General features: G+C 39.3%; 1 protein-coding gene across 1 annotated transcript in view; it reads right to left on the reverse strand.

Moving 5' to 3' along the window:
• The window catches only part of TRPM6 (transient receptor potential cation channel subfamily M member 6), a 132,660-nt gene that overhangs the window by 37,221 nt on the left and 75,516 nt on the right, over positions 1–19,923 (reverse strand). Inside the window, exons 21-28 of the mRNA XM_089779237.1 lie at positions 16,931–17,182; positions 13,336–13,510; positions 12,537–12,651; positions 10,301–10,500; positions 5,947–6,079; positions 2,936–4,092; positions 2,662–2,774; positions 561–684 (exon numbers count right to left, since the gene is read on the reverse strand). Of these exons, the coding sequence (XP_089635363.1) occupies positions 561–684; positions 2,662–2,774; positions 2,936–4,092; positions 5,947–6,079; positions 10,301–10,500; positions 12,537–12,651; positions 13,336–13,510; positions 16,931–17,182 (2,269 nt within the window). The remainder of the gene's footprint in view (positions 1–560; positions 685–2,661; positions 2,775–2,935; positions 4,093–5,946; positions 6,080–10,300; positions 10,501–12,536; positions 12,652–13,335; positions 13,511–16,930; positions 17,183–19,923) is intronic.

Below are 19,923 nucleotides of genomic sequence, written 5' to 3' on the forward strand. Positions count from 1 at the left end.
AGAAATGACATCTAAGTGATTTAAGAATTTAAGGCCAATTACCCACTGTGCTGCAAATGGAAGGCTGGTACATTAAATGGATGCAAATTACCAAAAAAACCAGCTAATCTACCAACATATACATTATCATAGAAATAACAATGGCCATAAACCCCTTCAAAATTGCTAAGAGTAGTTAAGATTGTGCTCGTACAGTTAGATGCTGAGATACTCCAGAAATTCCCCAGGCCAAGAATCATTCCTCATAGAGACACTGTTCCATTCCTTATCCCTGCATACTCCTGTGAGATAGTAATCGGCTTTTGTACCACAACAGCAGCAAGTTATTAGTGCTCCAACTCCTGGAACTGTTCAGCTGTGGTGGCCAGCACATTGCAGGAAGATGGAACCCAAATTCTACCCACTCCATGTTTCTGTCTGCCCATCTGTTTGCATGGAGGCAATGAGTGTGTGTTCACAATCCGAGCCTATAATTTCCCTAATGAGGCAGTAAAAGTTAGGGACATGTTAGGTTCATGAACTGTCACTGGTTTATTCAGAAGCTGAAGAGAGTTATATACTTAGTGGACTGAAGTTAGATACAGCTAGCCAGTTCTTGTTGTATGTCTCTTCACCCACGAAACAGCTTTCTGCTGGCTCCGAACTCATTTGGGTGCCCTGGGGACAACCATCCACTGTAATCATCTAGCATGAGACAGACAAAATCATACTCAGTAGTATAAGACAAGCAGTTCTGCAGCTCTTCTGTGGCATAGTTCTTAGAATCATTGCAAGAGGAATTCCAACAATAATTATTTTTGCTTGCATAAGGTCTCCAAAGGCTTTACAATGTGAAATAAGTCTCAAAATATTTCCTTGGGAAAGACAAGTGCAGTGTACTCATCCTAACCTAGGAGTTATCCTAACCTCCCTGATCAAAACATCCCTGAAATGCCCCTCATGCCTCGTTTCAGATTACAGAGCTTCAGAAAAAAAATGAGCTCAAGTAATGGACGTGGTTTACAAGCTTGCCTAATGCCAGATAATTCAAAAAGGGGCAGTTCAGGGGCAAGGAAGGTCAGAGCTGTGAGGGAAGAAAACCTGGCTGACATGCTTATATGGTAAAGCAATTCAGCACATAATATTTTGTGGAAGAGCCAAAAGGAACCTGAAGATTTTTGGTGTCCAATAGATCTTTCAGATAACTCATTTTTTTTCAGGTTGCCCTGTATTGTTCTTCCTTTACTGTAGATTGGTAAACTAAGACATAGAAAACAGATCAGTTAGGCCATGTCTACATTAGGAGATTATTTTGAATTTACTAAATTTGTCTTCTGGGCAGCTAATTTTACAAATTCAGATTTCCCTGTTCTCACTATGGGGAAAAATGTAATGTAGCCTAAGGCAAGCTCTGTTAATGTGGACATGTTACCTGGGACTCAGAACCCCAGGAAGCATTCTGGGGGAGCTGTGGGGAGCCTGCCTCTCCCCCTCTTCCCCCCCCCCCCCACCCCCCGGGGACCAATTAGTTCAAATTAGCAGCACCGGAGTGTCCACACTAACGTTATTTTGGACTTACAAGTTTGGGAATAACATTATTCCTCATGAAAAGCAGGACTACAGAGTTTTGAATTCTACACCCCCTTATTCTAAAATAATGGGTGTGGTAATGTGGACACTTTGTTTACAAATTCAACCTGGAGCGGGGGGAGGCATTATTTTAGACTAAGGTTCCAATGTAGACCAGGCCTTACACAGATGGCAAGTGATAGGAGAGAGAAGATTAACCTTAGGGTTTTCTCCATTCCAGTCCACAACTCTATTCACTATGAAATACAATAAAGTTGACTTTTTTAATATATTTGTTACACATTGCAAGAAGACACATTCCACACATATAGAAAATGTTAAAAAATTAGTCAATTGATATTTGAAACGAAAGTCCTGTGACTTTTTTCCATGTACAATCTTTAAAATATAATTACTTATCATGTTGTCTAGCGCTAGGAATCAGCACTCCGAGGTTCGATTCATAACTCTCCTAAAGCCACACAATAAGCTAATATTTAATAATGGAATTAAACCTTCCTCTGCTTTAATTTTCTAGTTACTAATAGGGGGGTAACAGTTCTCCAGCTCATGAGGATGTTGGAATCTGTAAAAAAATGATGAACACCATACTCTCATCAAACGCGGTTAGGATTCAGGGAAGGGGACAGTGGATTGCTGCAGGCCAGAGGCAAAAAAAAGGGTTTTTTTTTCTTTTTTCTATGCAGGCTGGCATCTTGACTGTCAGAAGCTAGTGGCATGATTGAAACAGCTCCCCTTCCTATGCCCCAGATGCTATTCAAGTTCCTTATGAGGGTAGAGTTCTTAGCATAAAAAACTGACCTACGGCTTGAGCCTGCACCCTTTGAAATCAATGGTAAACCCCCTATTGACTTCAGTGTGTGTAGGAGTGAGCCCCCTAAACATTATAAAGAAAATTTCAACAAAAACAAAGCAAGACAATAGATTTAGGATTAATTAGCTTGGGGCTTTCCAGGTTAGTCATAACTTCAATACTTTTCCAGGGCTAAAACCCCAGTGGGTATTAAATGCTAACGTTACCATCCCCTACTACAGTACTGCCACTAACAAGACAGATAAAGAACACAGCATTGTGCTTACACCAGGACTTACTGGCACTTGAAGCATTTGTTGTTTCTTCTTGTCCTTCTGCGATTGTCTGTCACTGTTCTGTTGCTTTGCTTCTGTCCACACAGACTGGATCTGCTCAGCCGATTTTGACAGCTCTGAGGGCCAAGGGAAACTCAATTAAATATTGTAATACAGAGGTTTAGAAAGTGAAGGTTCAATAAATAATATTAAAATGAAGAACAGTTTCCTCCCTTTCCTTCCAAGCCGCTCCCAAACCTCAGTGAAAGATGCTGTTGTAATACAATATTCTCACTACCTTTGGTTTTGCAGGTTTTTCCTACTTTCTCTCCTCTGTGAAACTGAAAGCTGCTGCTCTTGCGGAAAGTCCAGTCTCTCCTGAGTGGGTTGATCCAGAAGGAGGTGCTGCGCTGGTGCAAGGGCTCAGGCTCTGAGGTGTCACTCTCATAACCTGATTTGTGGGAGTTGTAAGAGAAGGACTTAGATGCTTTTATCTGGACATGCTGTGAGGTACTGCGGGTGCAATTGCAGTCACTGTTGCAGGTGGAATGCATGCATGATTGCTCCCTTTCATCACTGCATAAAACGCCTTTTTCATCCCCTTCAGAGAATCCCCAGTTCACATAACCACCTCTGGCTTCCTCACTGTGGCTATGTGCGGGCACTGAGCTCTCCTTGCCAATGGCAGAAGGCTGGGGATTCACAGAGAGGTCCACTACCAGCCCATCGTCCTTCTCAGATGGTAACTGAATAATAGAGTCCCATTGTCTCTCTTGGCAATGTTCTGCCTTTTTTTCTGTTTGATTGGTACTCTGCAAACTTTGGTGCAGCACAGTGCTACTGTGGTTATTTTGTGGCTTAGCTGCAAATTCATCTTGTCTATAGTTGGCAGGAGTGCTTGGAAGGGACAAATTCAAGTGGACCTCTTCAGAGAAAGCAGCTCCCTCATGCTCAGTAGGGACCAAAAGGAATTGCCCATATCTAGGGGTTGATTTACACTCTGAGGATACCCCAGAGGTGAGTGTGTCACTTTCTATTTCTTGCTGCTCCTGAATGCCTGCTATCTTCATTTCCTTGATGTCCCTAGATTCAACAACATGACCATGGCTTTCTGATGGCCACTGATTCCTTGCCAAGCTCCTTAGAAGAGAAGGAGGCATGCTGTAGTAGTTATGATTCTTGTCATTCAAACATTCCAAGCTGCTCAAAGCTTTTGAATATATGGCATTATTCCAGCTATGTGGTAGTTTCCTACAGGCTCGATGCTTTGTATCAGCCAGCAGGGCCTCCTCCACTTGCAACGTGTCTACAGCAGAAATGACTTTTAGGGTATCGACAGTTAAGGCAGAAAGGTCCTGCAGGTGTCCTAATTGGCTGTCCAGGGAAAGCAAAGAATCTTTGATGTAGAACACCTTCTCATGCACTTCTTTCAGCAGCGAAAACATCTCCTCCACTCTAAGGGGAAAAAATGCACACAAATTAATATACTAAAACAGAAATCTTTGTATTGTTGTATTCCTTTATTCCATTTGATGAATTAAAACAGAGGAAGAGAAAATCTTTACCATTCTATAATTGAACAATCCACTTCTATTTTTCTATAGTGACTTACATCTTCATAAACACCTCCATGTGATAATAAACTAACCTCATTCTACCATTCATCAGTACTTGGCTAAAAGCTAGAAAACCTAAATAAATTTTACACCAATTTTTCTATTCAAATCAGTCACCACTCCCTGGCACAAAATTAGTGATGATGAAAAACAAGAGACCAGAAAAGGATTGGTGAATTGTTTATGAGCCCTTCTGTCTTCAGAGGTATCTTCCTTCCTTCTTTCCTCCATTCTTATGCAAAACCAAACAACTCTAAAAGAGCTCACTATCTACAGATCTGTTGTTTTCATTTCTTACATGTAGAATCCTAGTAGGGAAAGAATTTTGGTTCATGTATTATATATCTGAATGCTACTTTTTACTTTCTCTCTAGAATTTAGATAGACAAGCAAAGTATGTTCAGGCCTTCAAGCCCCTAATATACATTGTGAGACATTCCCAACCTGAAATGATTCGGTAAGTTAATTTTACTAAACAATTTTCATAATTCTAGTTATAGAAATATCAGATCATATAATCTCTATGTCATCTTACCAATTACGAATGCATTAAACTAGGAACAGGCAGTATACAAGAGCAACTGGATTCTTTTAGCAGCAAAGTATCTAAAGGATGCAATCTATTTGGATATCCCCAAAAAATCTACACCAGCAGCTCTGATTAACTGAAATCATGCTACAAAGAAGCCTTGGTGATTCAAAACTGTTATTGATCTAAGCAGCATCCTTTAAGAATCCTTTAAGAGGGATTCTTTCAATTCTGCTTAATACATTTTCATTTAACTGATATATTCTTTATCAGTTCATATTTCAATAACTCAAATCTTCCTGGTATAACAGTAGTTTACTATTTGGTCAAATGTATTTTGTTATTGGCCATTTTTACAAGACTCGTTCATTTTGTTGTATACATTTTGGTTTGGTATGTGGAAAATGAAGTCCAGGTGTTAAGTGGGATACATTTTGGCAGGCCAAACAGATGTATCCTAATAGCACAATGGTGACACTTCATATGAGATTTTCAGCAGAGCTCAGCAGTGGCCATGTTGCACTACACCTCTGCCATATTCTTAGTGGTACGTAATCTGCAAAGGTAAAATGGTGCAACTCTCTAGCCACATCCTCAACTGTTAATGTACTGAATACGTGTGGGAGTGCATTTCTGCCAGAGGCATTAGGCAGCCACATTTTGCATTTTGTTTAAACCTTATGGGTGCAAGGTGAGAGAAAGGGTTATATAAGCCCGTTCCTTTTTCCCTGCACACACATATTGGAGCAACCCTAATTTGTACCCAAAATATTAGCCCAGTGTTTCTCAATCAGTGGTACAAGTACCCTCGGGGTACTCGAAAGAAGTCTGGGGGGTAAGTCAACGCAACTGAAATTTGGAGAAAACTGAATTTTTAAGTTTTACAGTGCTTTATTATTTTTGTACTTTTTACAACCAAAAATTTCATCGCCCGCTTGGCTACAATTAAGTTGTTTAAACAAATGTGTTGCAATGGTAGAAAAAAATTTTGTGTGTCTGAAAACTGTAGGTACTGGAGATACTTATATTTTGTGTGTGTGTGAGGTAAAGTGGTACTATATATATATATATATAGTTGAGAATCACTGAGCTAGCCAACAGTTTTTTATATGGCTTTGGATATCTTGTTTTAGGTAGGCTTCAGCAGCAGCAAATCCCTCATACCTTTCTTTTGTCACGCGAATCCTTTCACTATCACTGGAATGCAAACTTTCACTCTTTTCATGGAAGTATCTCTCCACACACTGCTCTTCAAATTCGTGAAGTTTCTTTAACTCCTCATCACTCAGGTACAGTTCTAAGCAAATGAGATAATTGTTGGTATGTTTGATGCCAGCTAAGAAATTCATTGCTCCTAGTTTACTAAAAGAGAAAAACTGTTGAAGTACATTGTCATTCCTTTCTTGAAACTGTGCTTCTATATGGAGACTCAAGATGTGTGTAAGCTCAGGACTATGTAGCACTTTAAAGACTAACTGTGTGGAAACTGAGAGTTAATGGATAGATAAGGCTGACACTAAAAATGTATTGTGTCTTTGTAATACATGGTATATCCTCTGCTGGAGTCTTACATCCTTCTTTGCAGGGAATGTATACTCAATAAGCTAATATCGCCTTCCCATGATCTTTGTGCTCCTGCCTGAATTACTCACCACATCTTTGCATATGCACTCCTTTTCCACAGGGTGGCACTGTTTCACTATGTCCTGGTTAGAAACTGCTCTACAAAACTTTGACTTGAGGCAGAAAAAACTTGCCAAGCTGTGGTGGACACAGTTTTGGCTTTATATGCAAATTCAAATACCTGAAATAATGGTACGTCTGGGAAAAGTGTTAATAACCTCTCTATTCAAAGATCCTTCAACTGAGCTAGTTGGCTCTTACATTTTCTGTTACCTCATGTACTTCCAGCCCACTCAATTACCCCCATTAGCACTGGCACAACAATTGACAGGTACATTTTTTTTTCTCCCTCTCCCTTCTTTTTCTGTTATAAATTCTGGGTTCCCTCTTTCCCATTCCAGCTCATCTGAAGAAGTGGGTTTCACCCACGAAAGATCACAATACCATTTTTTTTTAGTCTCTAACCACATCTACACAGCACCGTTATTTCAGAATAACTGACCTTATTTTGAAACAACAAAGTGCGTGTCTACACACAAGCAGCTATTTCAACATAATGTCGAAATAATGTCCAGCTGGAAGACTTCTTACTCCGACTCCTGTAACCCTTATTTTACAAGGATTAAGGAAAATTGGAGGAAAAGTGCTCTATTTCGAAATAAGTGCTGTGTAGACGTGCTCAAATTCAAAATAAGTTATTTCGACTTAATTCGCATAGCTCAAATCACATAGCTTATTCTGAGTTTAAGCCTGCTGTATAGATGTACCCAAAGGTGCCACAGGACGACTCTGTTGTCTTTAAAGTTACAGACTAACATGGCTACCCCTTTGAGACTTTCTGCAAACAAAATTGACCCATGTGCTAGTTTATTCACTTATGCCATGCAAATATTCCACAGGAATGATGCTGCCTTCTTCCACAGCACAGGAGCTGAAACAAAGACTGGCCATGAAGTGGTTACTTTCTGACTAGTTAACCCTGGATTTGGGTTCCGTAATCAGTGCTGACCCAGACTGATATCAACACACCAAGTCCAGAATAGCCATAGACTGAAACATATTTGCAAAAGACCCCATATAGGCATCAAGAATGCATACTGCAATCCACTGGATTCCAAAAAGCATAACATTGCCAATTACTGTAGAGAAGAGTTTCCTCAAACTGACTAACTTTAACACTGATGTCTAATTTAAAGAGGATATTTTATATATGGGCAGGAAATTAACATGAATTTATATTGTTCATTTATAGAACCAAATCTTTGGCATAGTTCTGTTTTATAGCTCCTTTATATCTATAAGCAGCTATACTCAAGTTGAGATAGCAGTCATCAAATTTTATGCTTCTTGTCATCATTATTTTATTGCTATAGCAGCCAAGAAGGACTTGCTTATAGCACCTGCTTATAGCACTACACCATAGGTCAGGTGCACGAGTCAGAAATTTCATCCCTAAAGAATCAGGCATAGATTCCTGAGCACTATTAACTATTGGACATCCCTGTTTATTTACATATTTGTAGGGCCTTATCACATAGTACCTTAGCACCTCAATCATTAATGAATTTTATTCTCTCAATACTGAGTATTGTCTCATTGGATTAGGGTGTATGGCTTGCACTATGATGGAGATCACACTACAAGACCTTAATGGCCTTGTCTGATTTTAAAAGTGATGAATGTAGATACAATCCTGTGAAGTAGGGAGATATTTCCCAATATTACAGATGGGGAATTAAACAATTTGTTCGAGATCACGCAGGAAGTCTATGGCTCAAAGATTTTTTTTCCACCCTAAGTTGTTGCCCCTTGTCAAATACTATTATAATACAATGATTGTGTCTGCAAAATCCCAGATTTGTGCTGCTGTTTGCACCTGTTTTTTAATGTTTACATGTGCATGTGTAATATCTTACAGAATTGCTGGCATGTGCTACAACAGTCTGCGAACTGCACCGTATGGATGTGATGCTGGGAAGCTGGCAAAATAAAAATTATGTATATACTGAGAATGGAAAGTAGTGCATAGTGGCTAAAAGGAACCACTTCCATTATGGACTAAAGGAATATTATTCGGCCTAAGCCATGTTTTACACCATAGCTTCCTGTGGTAATACAAACTTTCTAACTCTTTTTGTTATAATGTAACTGAAAGCCCTCCCATCAGCCTGGATCTTAAAAGCTTATTGGCCTGAACTGCTGAACACAATAATTAATAAATAAATACATAAATAAATAAATAATCATATGTCCAAGGCTATTGAATGTGGTTGATACAGTAATAAATTTGTAATTCATTTGATTCAGTAAATAGCAGAAATAAAATCAGAAATTAGCAGAACACACTTTGGAACAGCTGGTACTCATCACCTAACTCATATACACACACACAATAGTGAGGTGGATATACCATCATTACAATGATAATCAACCTACAGTGCACTTTTCTAAGGGACATTAGCCTCCAATACATGGTTCAAATATGCTGCTGGGTAATACATCTTAAGAATAACCACAAAGAGAATGAAATATGATTAAACTGAATAAGTTATATCTCTAAAAGAAAAAAATGTGTGGAATGTAAGTAAGTTTATTCTGAGTAAGGAAGTGCAACAATGAACAAAGTAGGAATTCACAGTAGCCTTGTAAATATGAAAAATATGTAGTTAACAGAAAAGAGATAGCAGGGCAATAAGCAATGTGTAACACATAGCATACGTGTGGCGCATGAACAGTTTGTGATCTGTGGAAGAATTGGTTCCCAGAACCTAATGAACCAGTTACAGAGTGTGTGATACAATGTAGAACGGATATATAAGCTGATTAATAATTTTGTACTTGGCATGTGTAGTATAGTCTGTACCCGACCACACATGAATCTGATCAGCTCCATGGAGTTTGACTGTATGGCAATAAACAAACCTCAACGATGAGTTCAGAGTCAAGATGAGTTCTTGGGAAATTAATGGATAAGGGCTCAAGGGCAAACAAGTGGCAATGGTCTCAGAAACCATCACAGCATACCCTAGTGAATAAGGTGTCAGAGACTAATCTAACACATGTGAATCAGCCAAGGGATAGGATTTTCACAGGATAGTAAGATTAGCAGGAAGCCTTCCTGGCTCTGGGAACAGAGACCATGAACTTTGAGGGTGATATAAGGGAGACAAAAAGACATCTGAGTTGACTATCACTTCAGGGATTCAAGGGTCCAGAGCTTTTGAAACTAGAGAACATTTGATCCTTCAGTCAAGAGGATCCTTCAATCAATCTTTGGGAGCCAAATATAGGCGAGGTAAAGATTGTAACTTGCTTAAATTAATTTTTAGTCTATAAGTGTGTCTTTACCTTGGTTTGCTTGTAACCCTTTCTATCTTTAGCCCTGCAAGGAAAGGTTCGGATTGGCAGAATCCTATTAGGTTGCTGGAGAAAAGCTGCTGTGTTAGGGAGTTATCACAACATTTAATAGTAGCAAAAACTCGCACTTGCTTAGGCAAAGTGGGTAAAACTGTAACTCACAGTCCTGGGAACCTTAGCAAATTGTCATATCCGCAGATGGTATGGATAAAATTCAGAACTGTGTGCAATATTGAGGTCACTCTGCAAAAAGTAAATGTATGGTGGAAGCAAGGGTGTAACCTAAATGCTCATATGTGAGCTGTTAGCATCAGCAGCATAGCATTTAAGGACACCCACAGTTGCAAGGTAGATAGTGACACAACTCCTTACTAGTTTGGGTTGATAGCCAAATTACGTGTCACGGTACAAATCTCAACCACATCCCTTTCACTGATAAGCCTACCAAAAAGGCGATGGGAAACTAGCCAAACATCCCTGATCACCTTTTTCTATAGGCCCACCAGCAAAGGCCTGGAAAACCTGCCATCTTGCTTACTTAGTCCAACGTCTCCTTCCTCTTGATCCAGCTCATTTGGGTGACGATGGTGGCAGAGATGGTTTATGAGGAGGCCGATGTGGCTCAGAATGATGAAAGGTGGAGGCAGCCATGGCTTCTGGTGATACATCATGATGTAGCGGTAACGGTTGTATTTCCAGAGCTTGTTTGATATGGATTTCATGTCATAATAAACATTACTGTAAAACAGAAAGAGAGGGGAGGAAAAGGGAGACTTCATCTGAGAAATCTACCTATCAGCAGATACATGGCGCTGTTGAATTAAAGGGCCCGATCCTAAAATGGGGTAAATACCTTCAGCATTTAAATTTAACAAAGCAACAGCAGGTTGATGCAGTTAACACAACAACACACAGAGGGCTGACATTTTCAAAGTTGCTCCAGAGATCTGCATATCCAAAAATTTAAATTAATGGGAATTATATATCAAACCCCACTGAGGTGGCTTTGACAATCTTAAATTCCCTCCTCCCCTGCCAAATAGTCTCATGAATTCAACAGTGCTTGAATATTTGAACAGGATTAAATGTAGGAATTAGGAGCAGTACCCATGGAAAAGGTTGTCACACAACAATGTAGCAGAATGAAAATTGTTCTTCAGTACTTGTTCCTCCATGTCATTCTCTGTGTCTCCTTCCACCAAGAACCTACAGCAGCTGGCAGCAGTTCAAAAGACTCTCCTTTTCTAAAGGTTCTTTGGGGACAGTGATACTGCTAAGCTTAACAGTGAAAAAACATCCAACAGTTTATTACAGAACAACAGGCCAATGAACTGGAAAGTGACCTTCACTCCAGCGGCCCAGCATTCATTTCAATCTATTTATAATTTCCTGATCACACTTGGCTTCTGAAGATCCAAAAAGTTCTGCTTTTGAGAGAACAATTAAATATACTGCCAAGCTTGTACTGACGAGAACTAATTTTTGCCTCCCATGAGAAAGAAACCAAGTGCAGAAATGCTGGGTTTAGCACATCTTTGCTACTGAAGACTTAAACATAGAAATAAATCAAAATGTATTTCACAACTGAAGTTTAACAACTATATATAAAAAAGAAATACATGCATTGCCACAGTTTCAGAATGGAAATTTCTGTTTGGGAATGGAAACAAAAGATGGACGTTGATTATTCATTTGCCTTGAACTTCTAATCACTGGATTTCTTCAAGCTGATTTTTAAATCTATGGCTGGAAATAGATTTGAAAGATTTCTCCACTGAAATATTGAAACCACAGAAGAAAAAACTAATTGTTTAGAAGGTGTGGATTGTTCTTCACTACCAATGTTCTAGTCATATGCATTGTTCTTTTGCATGATCAGTCAGGAGAAATTGACCTCAGAGTAATGGAGGGGTCTCCAGGGAGCCTCTTATTAAAATTGCACCATCAAACTAGAAGAGAAATTGAAGTGATTACTCTGTCTTTGGCTGTGGCACCCCCTCACGTTTGGATGCAGAGGATGCCAGAGTTACATTCATCCTATGATTCATAAAAATGAGGGATGTTAAATATCGGTTAATTGAATAGTCGAACACTTGAGGGAAATTTTATTGGTTAATCAACTATTCTATAGTCCCCATGGGCAGGGCTGGCAGCCACTGTATCAGAAGCAGCAGCCCAGGGTGCCAGGTGGGAGCTGGTCCATGAGAGGAGCCAGTTTAAAAACCAGCTCCTCTCTGGACCGAGTGCCTTTTGCCCTGTGCTGCTGCTTCTGAGAAAGAGGCAGCATTGAGGGGTGGAAGCAGTCCCGGTCTGGGGGGCAGTCTGAGCTCCCGGACCCAGCGCAAGCCAGAACTGAGCTGGGCTGCCTGCCCACCCAGCTCTTAATACACTTGAAATGCTGAGCTGAAAGGGGGTAGATACCAGGCCCAGCATGAGCCAGGAGTGAGGCAGGTTGCCTGTAAATGCAGAGCCACAGCAGAGGGAGGTCCCAGACCTGTCCCGGAACTGTTGCTGGCTAGCCTACTAAAAAATGTACTGGCAGGGAGAGGCAGAGAGGAAATGTGTGTAGTCTATAGCATTAACCTGTAAGTTTTTGCTTATCGGTTAATCAACTATACTATTACATCCCTAATAAAAATAATTATAAAAATCAGCATTTTTTTTTTAGGATGGATGAGATTGCACCAAATGACAGAAACCTCCACCTGACTACAAGCACAATAATTAGCAGTGTATCCCGGGTTTTGGTTTTACAACATTTAATTGGTACTTACTTAAAGAAAGCAATCAGCAAGTTGACCATGATGATGTACTGTACAAAAAGGTATACAGCTTGGAGGAATGGCGTAAGGAAGGACCCAGGAGGGCAGTCTTCATTTAGTTCACATGCTTCACAGAAAGGAAATGAAAACCACAGTTACCAAATAAGTCAGTATAGCCATGGTAGGCTAATATTTCAGATGCATTTCTTTCTAGATTGGATAGAAGGATAGATGTCACCTGGTGTAGAGCAGAACCCCCGTGACCTTAGGGGAGCTGTGCTAATTTACACCATCTGAGGAGCTTGCCCACTGTTTTCAAGAGAATTCTTAGACCTCTTCAAATTATAACACTTTTTTGGTTACAGGTTTTTGTGGGGGGCTTTTTGGGTAGATGGGGGAGTTTCAATGTCAATGTAATTCTTGCTATGATGCACAGTCCCTGCAGCATTTATTCAAGAGGGTCAGATTTTAGATTGACTTAATCTTCTCTAGAAATTCATTCCATAGCAGAATCCCTGAGTAACAAAGTCTTTTTCATCAGCTCCTACATGCTCTCTCCTGGGCTTTGGAACTTTTCATTCACAACGTTAAATTTGGAAACCCTAAAGCTAATTTAATGAAGATTGAAAAGGGAATATTCTTCTTTTGGACCATGAACTATAATGCCAGATAACATTCAATACACACTGAAATCAAAATCCTTTGAGAATGTATGGACTTTATAGTTGTCCCCAGCTGTATGTCCCGAATCCAGCAAAGCACTTCAGCACATAATTTTAAGCACATTAGTAGTCCCATCAAGACTGCTTACCATCTATTTCTCCAGCATAAACCTCACCAAACATCATCCAATAGGGTTGGAACACAATATCTCGTGCAAGCGTCCAAGTGGGAGGCTCTTCTGGAGAAAGAATTGCCTTTCGTGATACCCCAAAACTCAGCAACACTATTGCCATCATAATCACAATATAAAACATGTTTGCTGTCTGCATGAAAAAATGAAATACAAATAGTGGTATTAAAATAGTGACATTCATTATGAATGGGAGTATAAATCACAACTTTCACATCTATGCATTTAAATAATAATACATAAAAGCTATATGAATTCTTTGCATCGGTCTTCATGGTTAAGATTGTGAGAGAGATTTCAAAAACCTGAAATTTCAAAACCTTCATAACTACTAATTGTGGTATCTAACCTACCATTTAAATCAGCTTCTGTGCCAGATTACTGGAGGATAGATAATGTAACACCAAATTTTTTAAAAGGCTCCATAGGTGATCCTGACAATTTCAGGCCAGTAAACTTAACTTCAGTACCAGGCAAACTGGTTGATACTATAGTAAAGAACAGAATTGTCAAACACAGAGATTAACATGATTAGCTAGGGAAGAGTTAACATAGTTTTGTAAAGAAAAATCATGCGTAACCAATCTACTAGAATGTGGACAAGGGAGATCCAGTAGATACAGAGCACTTAGATTTTTCAGAAAGCCTTTGACAAGTTCTTTCACCAAAGGCTCTTAAGCAAAGTGAGTTCTCATGGGATAAGAGGGAAGAGCATCTCATTGTTCAGTGAGTGGTTAAAAGATAGGAAAACAAAGGGTGGGAATAAATGGGCAGTTTTCAGAACGTATCACGACCAGTATGTTCATAAACCAAGTGAGATGGGAAAATTTGCAGTTGATACAAGACTACTCTATATATTTAAGTCCAGTGTTCCCTGTAAGCTGTGTGTTTGTGAGGCCAGTCAGGAGAGATTCAAATGACATCCAGTTGGTTAGCAGAGTGCCTACCACGTGGTTTCTATTGGTGGTGCACATTCACACATGCCTCAGTGCACATAAAATTTATTCTGCACATCAATGGAAAAGATTAGCAGGAATGCTGGTTATGTCCAAAGCAGACTGCAAAGAACTTCAAAAGAGTCAACAAAATGTCAGATGAAATTCAATGTTGATAAATGCAAAGTAATGCACATTGGAAAATATAATCCCAACTACACATGTAAAATAATGGAGGGTCTAAATTAGCTGTTATTACTCAAGAAGGAGATCTTAGGAGTCATTGTGAATAGTTCCCTGAAAACATCCACTCAATGTACAGCAGTTGTGAAGAAAAAAACCCCCAGAACTAACAGAATATTGGGAATCATTAAGAAAGGGATAAAATAACACTTTGCCACTGTATAAATCTATGTTGAAGAACCCCATCTCAAATTGGAATTTTAAAAGGTACAGAAAAGGGCAACAAAAATTATTAGGGGTGTGGAACAGCTTCTATATAAGGAGAGGTTAATAAGACTGGCACTTTTCAGTTTGGAAAAGGGGGGATACGATAGAGATCTATAAAATCATGACTGGTGTGGAAACAGGGTTGCCAACCCTGCAGGATTGGCCTGGAGTCTGCAGGAATCAAAGATTAATCTTTAATTTAAAATGATTTCATATCATGTAATTTCCAGTAATACATCCTACTAAAATTGGCAACACTGAAGTAAATATGGTGGTGTTATTTACTCCTTCCCATAACACAAGAAATAGGGGTCACAGACCCATAGTCTCCTCAAGATGATTCTTACCAACAACCACAGGACATACCACACTAATATCAGCCCTGGAACTTTCCCTTGCAACAAACTCCATTGCCAGCTTTGTCCACATATTCACTCTGCTGATACCATTATTGGACTTAACCAATTCAGTTATAAGATCAAGAACACATATTCCTGCTCATCCAGAAATATAATTTATGCTATCATGTGCCAACAGTGTCCATCTGCTATGTACATTGGACAAACATCTCAGACACTTTGCCAAAGAATCAATGCACACAAAACAGATATTAGACAGGATCACAAAGAAAAAACAGTTTCTTGCCATTTCAGCCAGAAAGGGCATTGTCTCAAGGACTTAACTACCTGCATCCTGCTTCAAAGACATTTTAACACCAGACTTGAAAGAGAATCCTCTGAACTGTCATTCATGCTTAAATTTGACACTTTACACCTAGGTCTCAACAAAGACGCTAATTATCTTACCCATTACAAAGATAGCTTCCCCAATTATCACCTCTAATATTACCTCACAGACATTTACCTCCTGTTCTGACATTTGATTTGTCCTTTTTTCATATGTGTTCATTTTTTTGATTATATCCTTTGGTATATATGGTCATGCCAATTTTCTTCCACTATTTGATCTGAGGAAGTGGGTCCGGCCCACGAAAGCTCATCACCTAATAAACCATCTTGTTAGTCTTTAAAGTGCTACATAGTCCTGTTTTTTGGGTCACCAAATAAAATTGATAGGCAGCAAGTTTAAAACAAACAAAAGGAAATATTTCTTCACACAACACACACACAAAACCAACCTGTGGAACTCCTTGCCAGAGGATGTTGTGAAAGTCAATATTATAAACAGTGTTCAAAAAAGAACTAGATAAATTCTTGGAGAATCTGGGAATGGGCAACAGGAAATGGGTCACTTAATGACTACTTGTTCTGTTCATTCCCTCTGAAGCTATTGGCATTGGCACTGTCAGAAAACAGAATATTGGGCTAGCTGGATCTTTGCTGTGACCCGTATGGCCACTCTTACATTCTTATGTAATATCATCATTTCTTGGGGGAAGGAAAGTTCAGGTTTTCTTTCCATACATTGACTTGGCCTTACTATCCTCTAGAGGTGAAATTCATGCCACCTCAGAGAGCCAGTATAAGGCCTACCAAGTCCTGATGTCCTTCTTACAGCATGTAAGTGAGATTTGAACAGTTCACGCTGGTCCCCTGCCCAGGGATGAATTTCGCCTTCAAACACTGGGCTTGAATTATTATGTGAGACGAAATGTGAAGTATTAACAAGATATTTCCCAATAAGTGAGGGAAATTACAACAGAAGTCCACAGATCTCTCTCAAGAAAATACAGTAGTTCCGTTCAATTCTGATTCAAAAAATAACTTAACTCAGTACAACTTTTGCCTGCTAAACATAGGATAGAATTATTTGAATCTAGATATAAAATAAACATAAGACAGTTTTCACAATCTAGGGGAATTATCTAAGGTAATAAGTCACTGTCTGCCACAATCAAAGAGAGGTTTGTTTGTTTTTTCCTCCGTTTATCAGAACATTCAGCTAAAATGCAACCTGTCTCTGAGGAACCAAGAGAAAATGTCTGCTATGGATAAATTCAAATAATTAACAAATCACCAAAAACTATGCTCTGATCATGGACAACTCATGAATGGAAAGAGTCACAATTTGTAAGTAAAATACTTAGAAATTGTAAGCCCAGTTATAGTCTGGCCACCATTCTGCTTTGTGTCCCTTTCTGAATATTACCCTTCCATCAGTTTTGATGTCATAAGCGCAAAAATGTTACCCTGCAGTCCAATACTTACCATTTTCCCAATCATCATCAGATATGGGCCTGCATGTTGATTTACAGCAAAGAAGTCAAGGAGCCGTGCATACCAGAATATTATATCCAAGCAGTAAATTAGCCTTCCTGCTGTTTGAAAAGGAGGATCCACCCAGCGCAAGCCAAAACCAGTCACAAACAGGATGATAGCTATGGAATCAGTGAAGTTCCAGTACTCATTAATCCACACCTTCACCTTTTGGCTGAACTTTCCTGGCTCTGAAATAAATATCTAAACAGAAATTGGAAAAAATAACAGACGCCAGTAAAATCCTCTCCCCCAACCTGTCAACCATCAGTTGGTACATGAAATATTTTATTTCTGACAAATTTTCACAATTAAAGTTCACAAGGTTAATGCTCTGCGATTTCATGATGGCTGGAATTTGAAATGAAAGAATAATGGTCATATTTCTTAGACACTCCTCCCTCCAAAAGGGTTAGTATTCTGTTGAGAAATGAATTCCACTTCTTAATTCATTCACGAATGAATATATCCCATGGCAGAAAAGAGCAAGCTGTACACAGTTGTTACGCATATGTATTTTTTGTAAACAATATGGGGTTTGTCTGGAGGAGAAATGGTTGTGACCTACTGAAATCATTTTAAATGCCCCCCGGTCATGGAAAGTCCTTGCTCCAACCCTGCTGAGATGAAAGTAATTGTGTTTTCGTTTAGATCTGACATGCAAAGATCTCTGTATTCCAATCCTGAAAAGGGAGTGTTGGAAACTGGGAAGGTAAAGATTGAAATGTTTGCTTCTTGAACTGTAAGGGTGCCCCAAAGGGATTTTCAGCTTCACTAAGCAAATGTGTGAAGTGGAATCTTTGGAAGGCCATAAATAAGACCTTTACACATTACATGATTGAGGCCAATTATGCACTGCTATGGAAGATCCAACTGATAAGGAGCAAATACAAGAGAGATTTTGAAATGTTAGGCCCTGGTCTTGCAAAAATGTATTCATATGAGTAACTTCAGGTAAATCAGTGGGACTACTTGCATATGTACAATTACTTACATGAGTATTTGCAAAGATCAGCCCTCAAGCTTCAATAGCTACTTGATACAATCGAGAAACACTGCTGCAGAGTCAAACATAACAAGGCCCTGAGGAATCAATCAGTTGCACATGTAAGACAGTGTTACTTTCCTGTAGACTAGAACTGGTACTTGGATTTAAGAAATTCTCTAAGTCAAATAGTGATAGAAATGTAGCCGTGTTAGTCTGGTGTAGCTGAAGCAAAATACAGGACTATGTAGCACTTTAAAGACTAACAAGATGGTTTATTAGATGATGGCCCACGAAAGCTCATCATCTAATAAACCATCTTGTTAGTCTTTAAAGTGCTACATAGTCCTGTAATAGTAAGTCAAATGTAATAGTCTTGATTGACATGATTCCTGCACCCACAAACAAGACATGCCATATCACACCTATGACTTCTGAGATGTTTGGTGTTTCATGCTGTGATTTAAAAAAACAGATAATCTTTTATGTCCTTTTGCCACTTTAACTTCATATCCAGTCAGACAGCTTCTACCTCTGTTTCAGACTTCGTTTTCTACCCTATATTTCATCTGCCATTTGAAAACCATAATCTCCTCTTCCTCTTTTTGCAGGGGTCAGACTTCACAGTTACTTCTGTGCTGAGAGATAAAGGTGTTCAAGCAGAATTCCCTACTTTCACTAAAAGAAATTATCACAAAATGGCAAAGAGTATCCACTCACTGCTAACAATAAATAAAGCATTCCAATGTCATATTAAAAATATGTATGGTACTTATAAATAAACAAATATAAATAAAATAAAAATGTTTGTTTAGCTAACTACCTCAGTTAAATTAAGAGAATTTTCTCTCTCGTCTCATGAAATAACATACACTCCACTGTTTGTGCCACCTAACTCATCCAAGGCTTTGGAGTGCAGATTGTACTTAGCATAGAGGTTCAAATTTCAATGTCACTTGAATGTACCTGACAGTATATTTGTAGACGCGTCTGTATATGTGTGAAGTGCCATGTTGTCAATTTGGGGGGGCTAAAGTCCTCTATTTTTCACAGAGCATAAGGCAACATAGACAGCTGCAGTGAAAGCTTCATGCTCCATAATAAATACCTTCTTAGCAGAAAAAGTACAACATGATAATTTAAAATTGGCTTCTAGGCCATGACATCCACTAGAGTTGCCAGCTGATTTAGTCAATCAATAGCAATTAATTCTGAATGCTTTTTTCATGTTTTCAAAAATTAAAATATTTTTAAAAAATTATTAATGTTTCACATTTTACAAAATATCATCTAAAGTTCATTTTTATTACCTGGCCTCTTACTCACAGAGACTGGAAGTAGACCACCTATGTATTTTACATACAATAGATCACCAAACTGCTGTAACTGGTAATAATTTCTAGTCAATGTCACAATCAAAGCAGGGACCTAGAGGTCCAATCCATATTGCATTATCAATGAACTAGTGACCCAAGCCAAGATTTTCAAAAATGGGTGCCTTAATTTAGGCCAGCTATGGGCAACCCAGGCTAGTGAGTGGGCCTGCATGAGTGACCCTGCTTCAGCTCAGTGGGCTGCAAATTTGAAATCCAGTGGTGGGCAACCTGCAGCGTGCATGCAGCCAACTGGGGTTCCATCTGAGGGCTGTGACCCCTCTTTGCCCCCTTCCCTGACACCTCTCAGGCACTGGAGACCCTTCACTTACCTACTCCTCCCCCTCTTTCCCAGCACTTCCAGAAATCCATGAATCAGCTGATTTGCACTCCGTCAATGCTCCTCCCCCTCACTCCCAGAGCTTGAAGGGCTGTGAATCAGCTGATTTATTGTGTTACAAAAGCACCATAAGGGGAGGACAAATAGGTAAATGTAGGGATTCATTGCCCCAGGCATGGAGGAAGGGAGCAGAGACTGGGTGGGTGGGCCGCAGGTGGAACCCCAATGGGCCGCATGCAGCCCACAG

Source organism: Pelodiscus sinensis, chromosome 6, assembly GCF_052426305.1.
Source record: "Pelodiscus sinensis isolate ZL-2025 chromosome 6, ASM5242630v1, whole genome shotgun sequence".
NCBI lineage: Eukaryota > Metazoa > Chordata > Testudines > Trionychidae > Pelodiscus > Pelodiscus sinensis.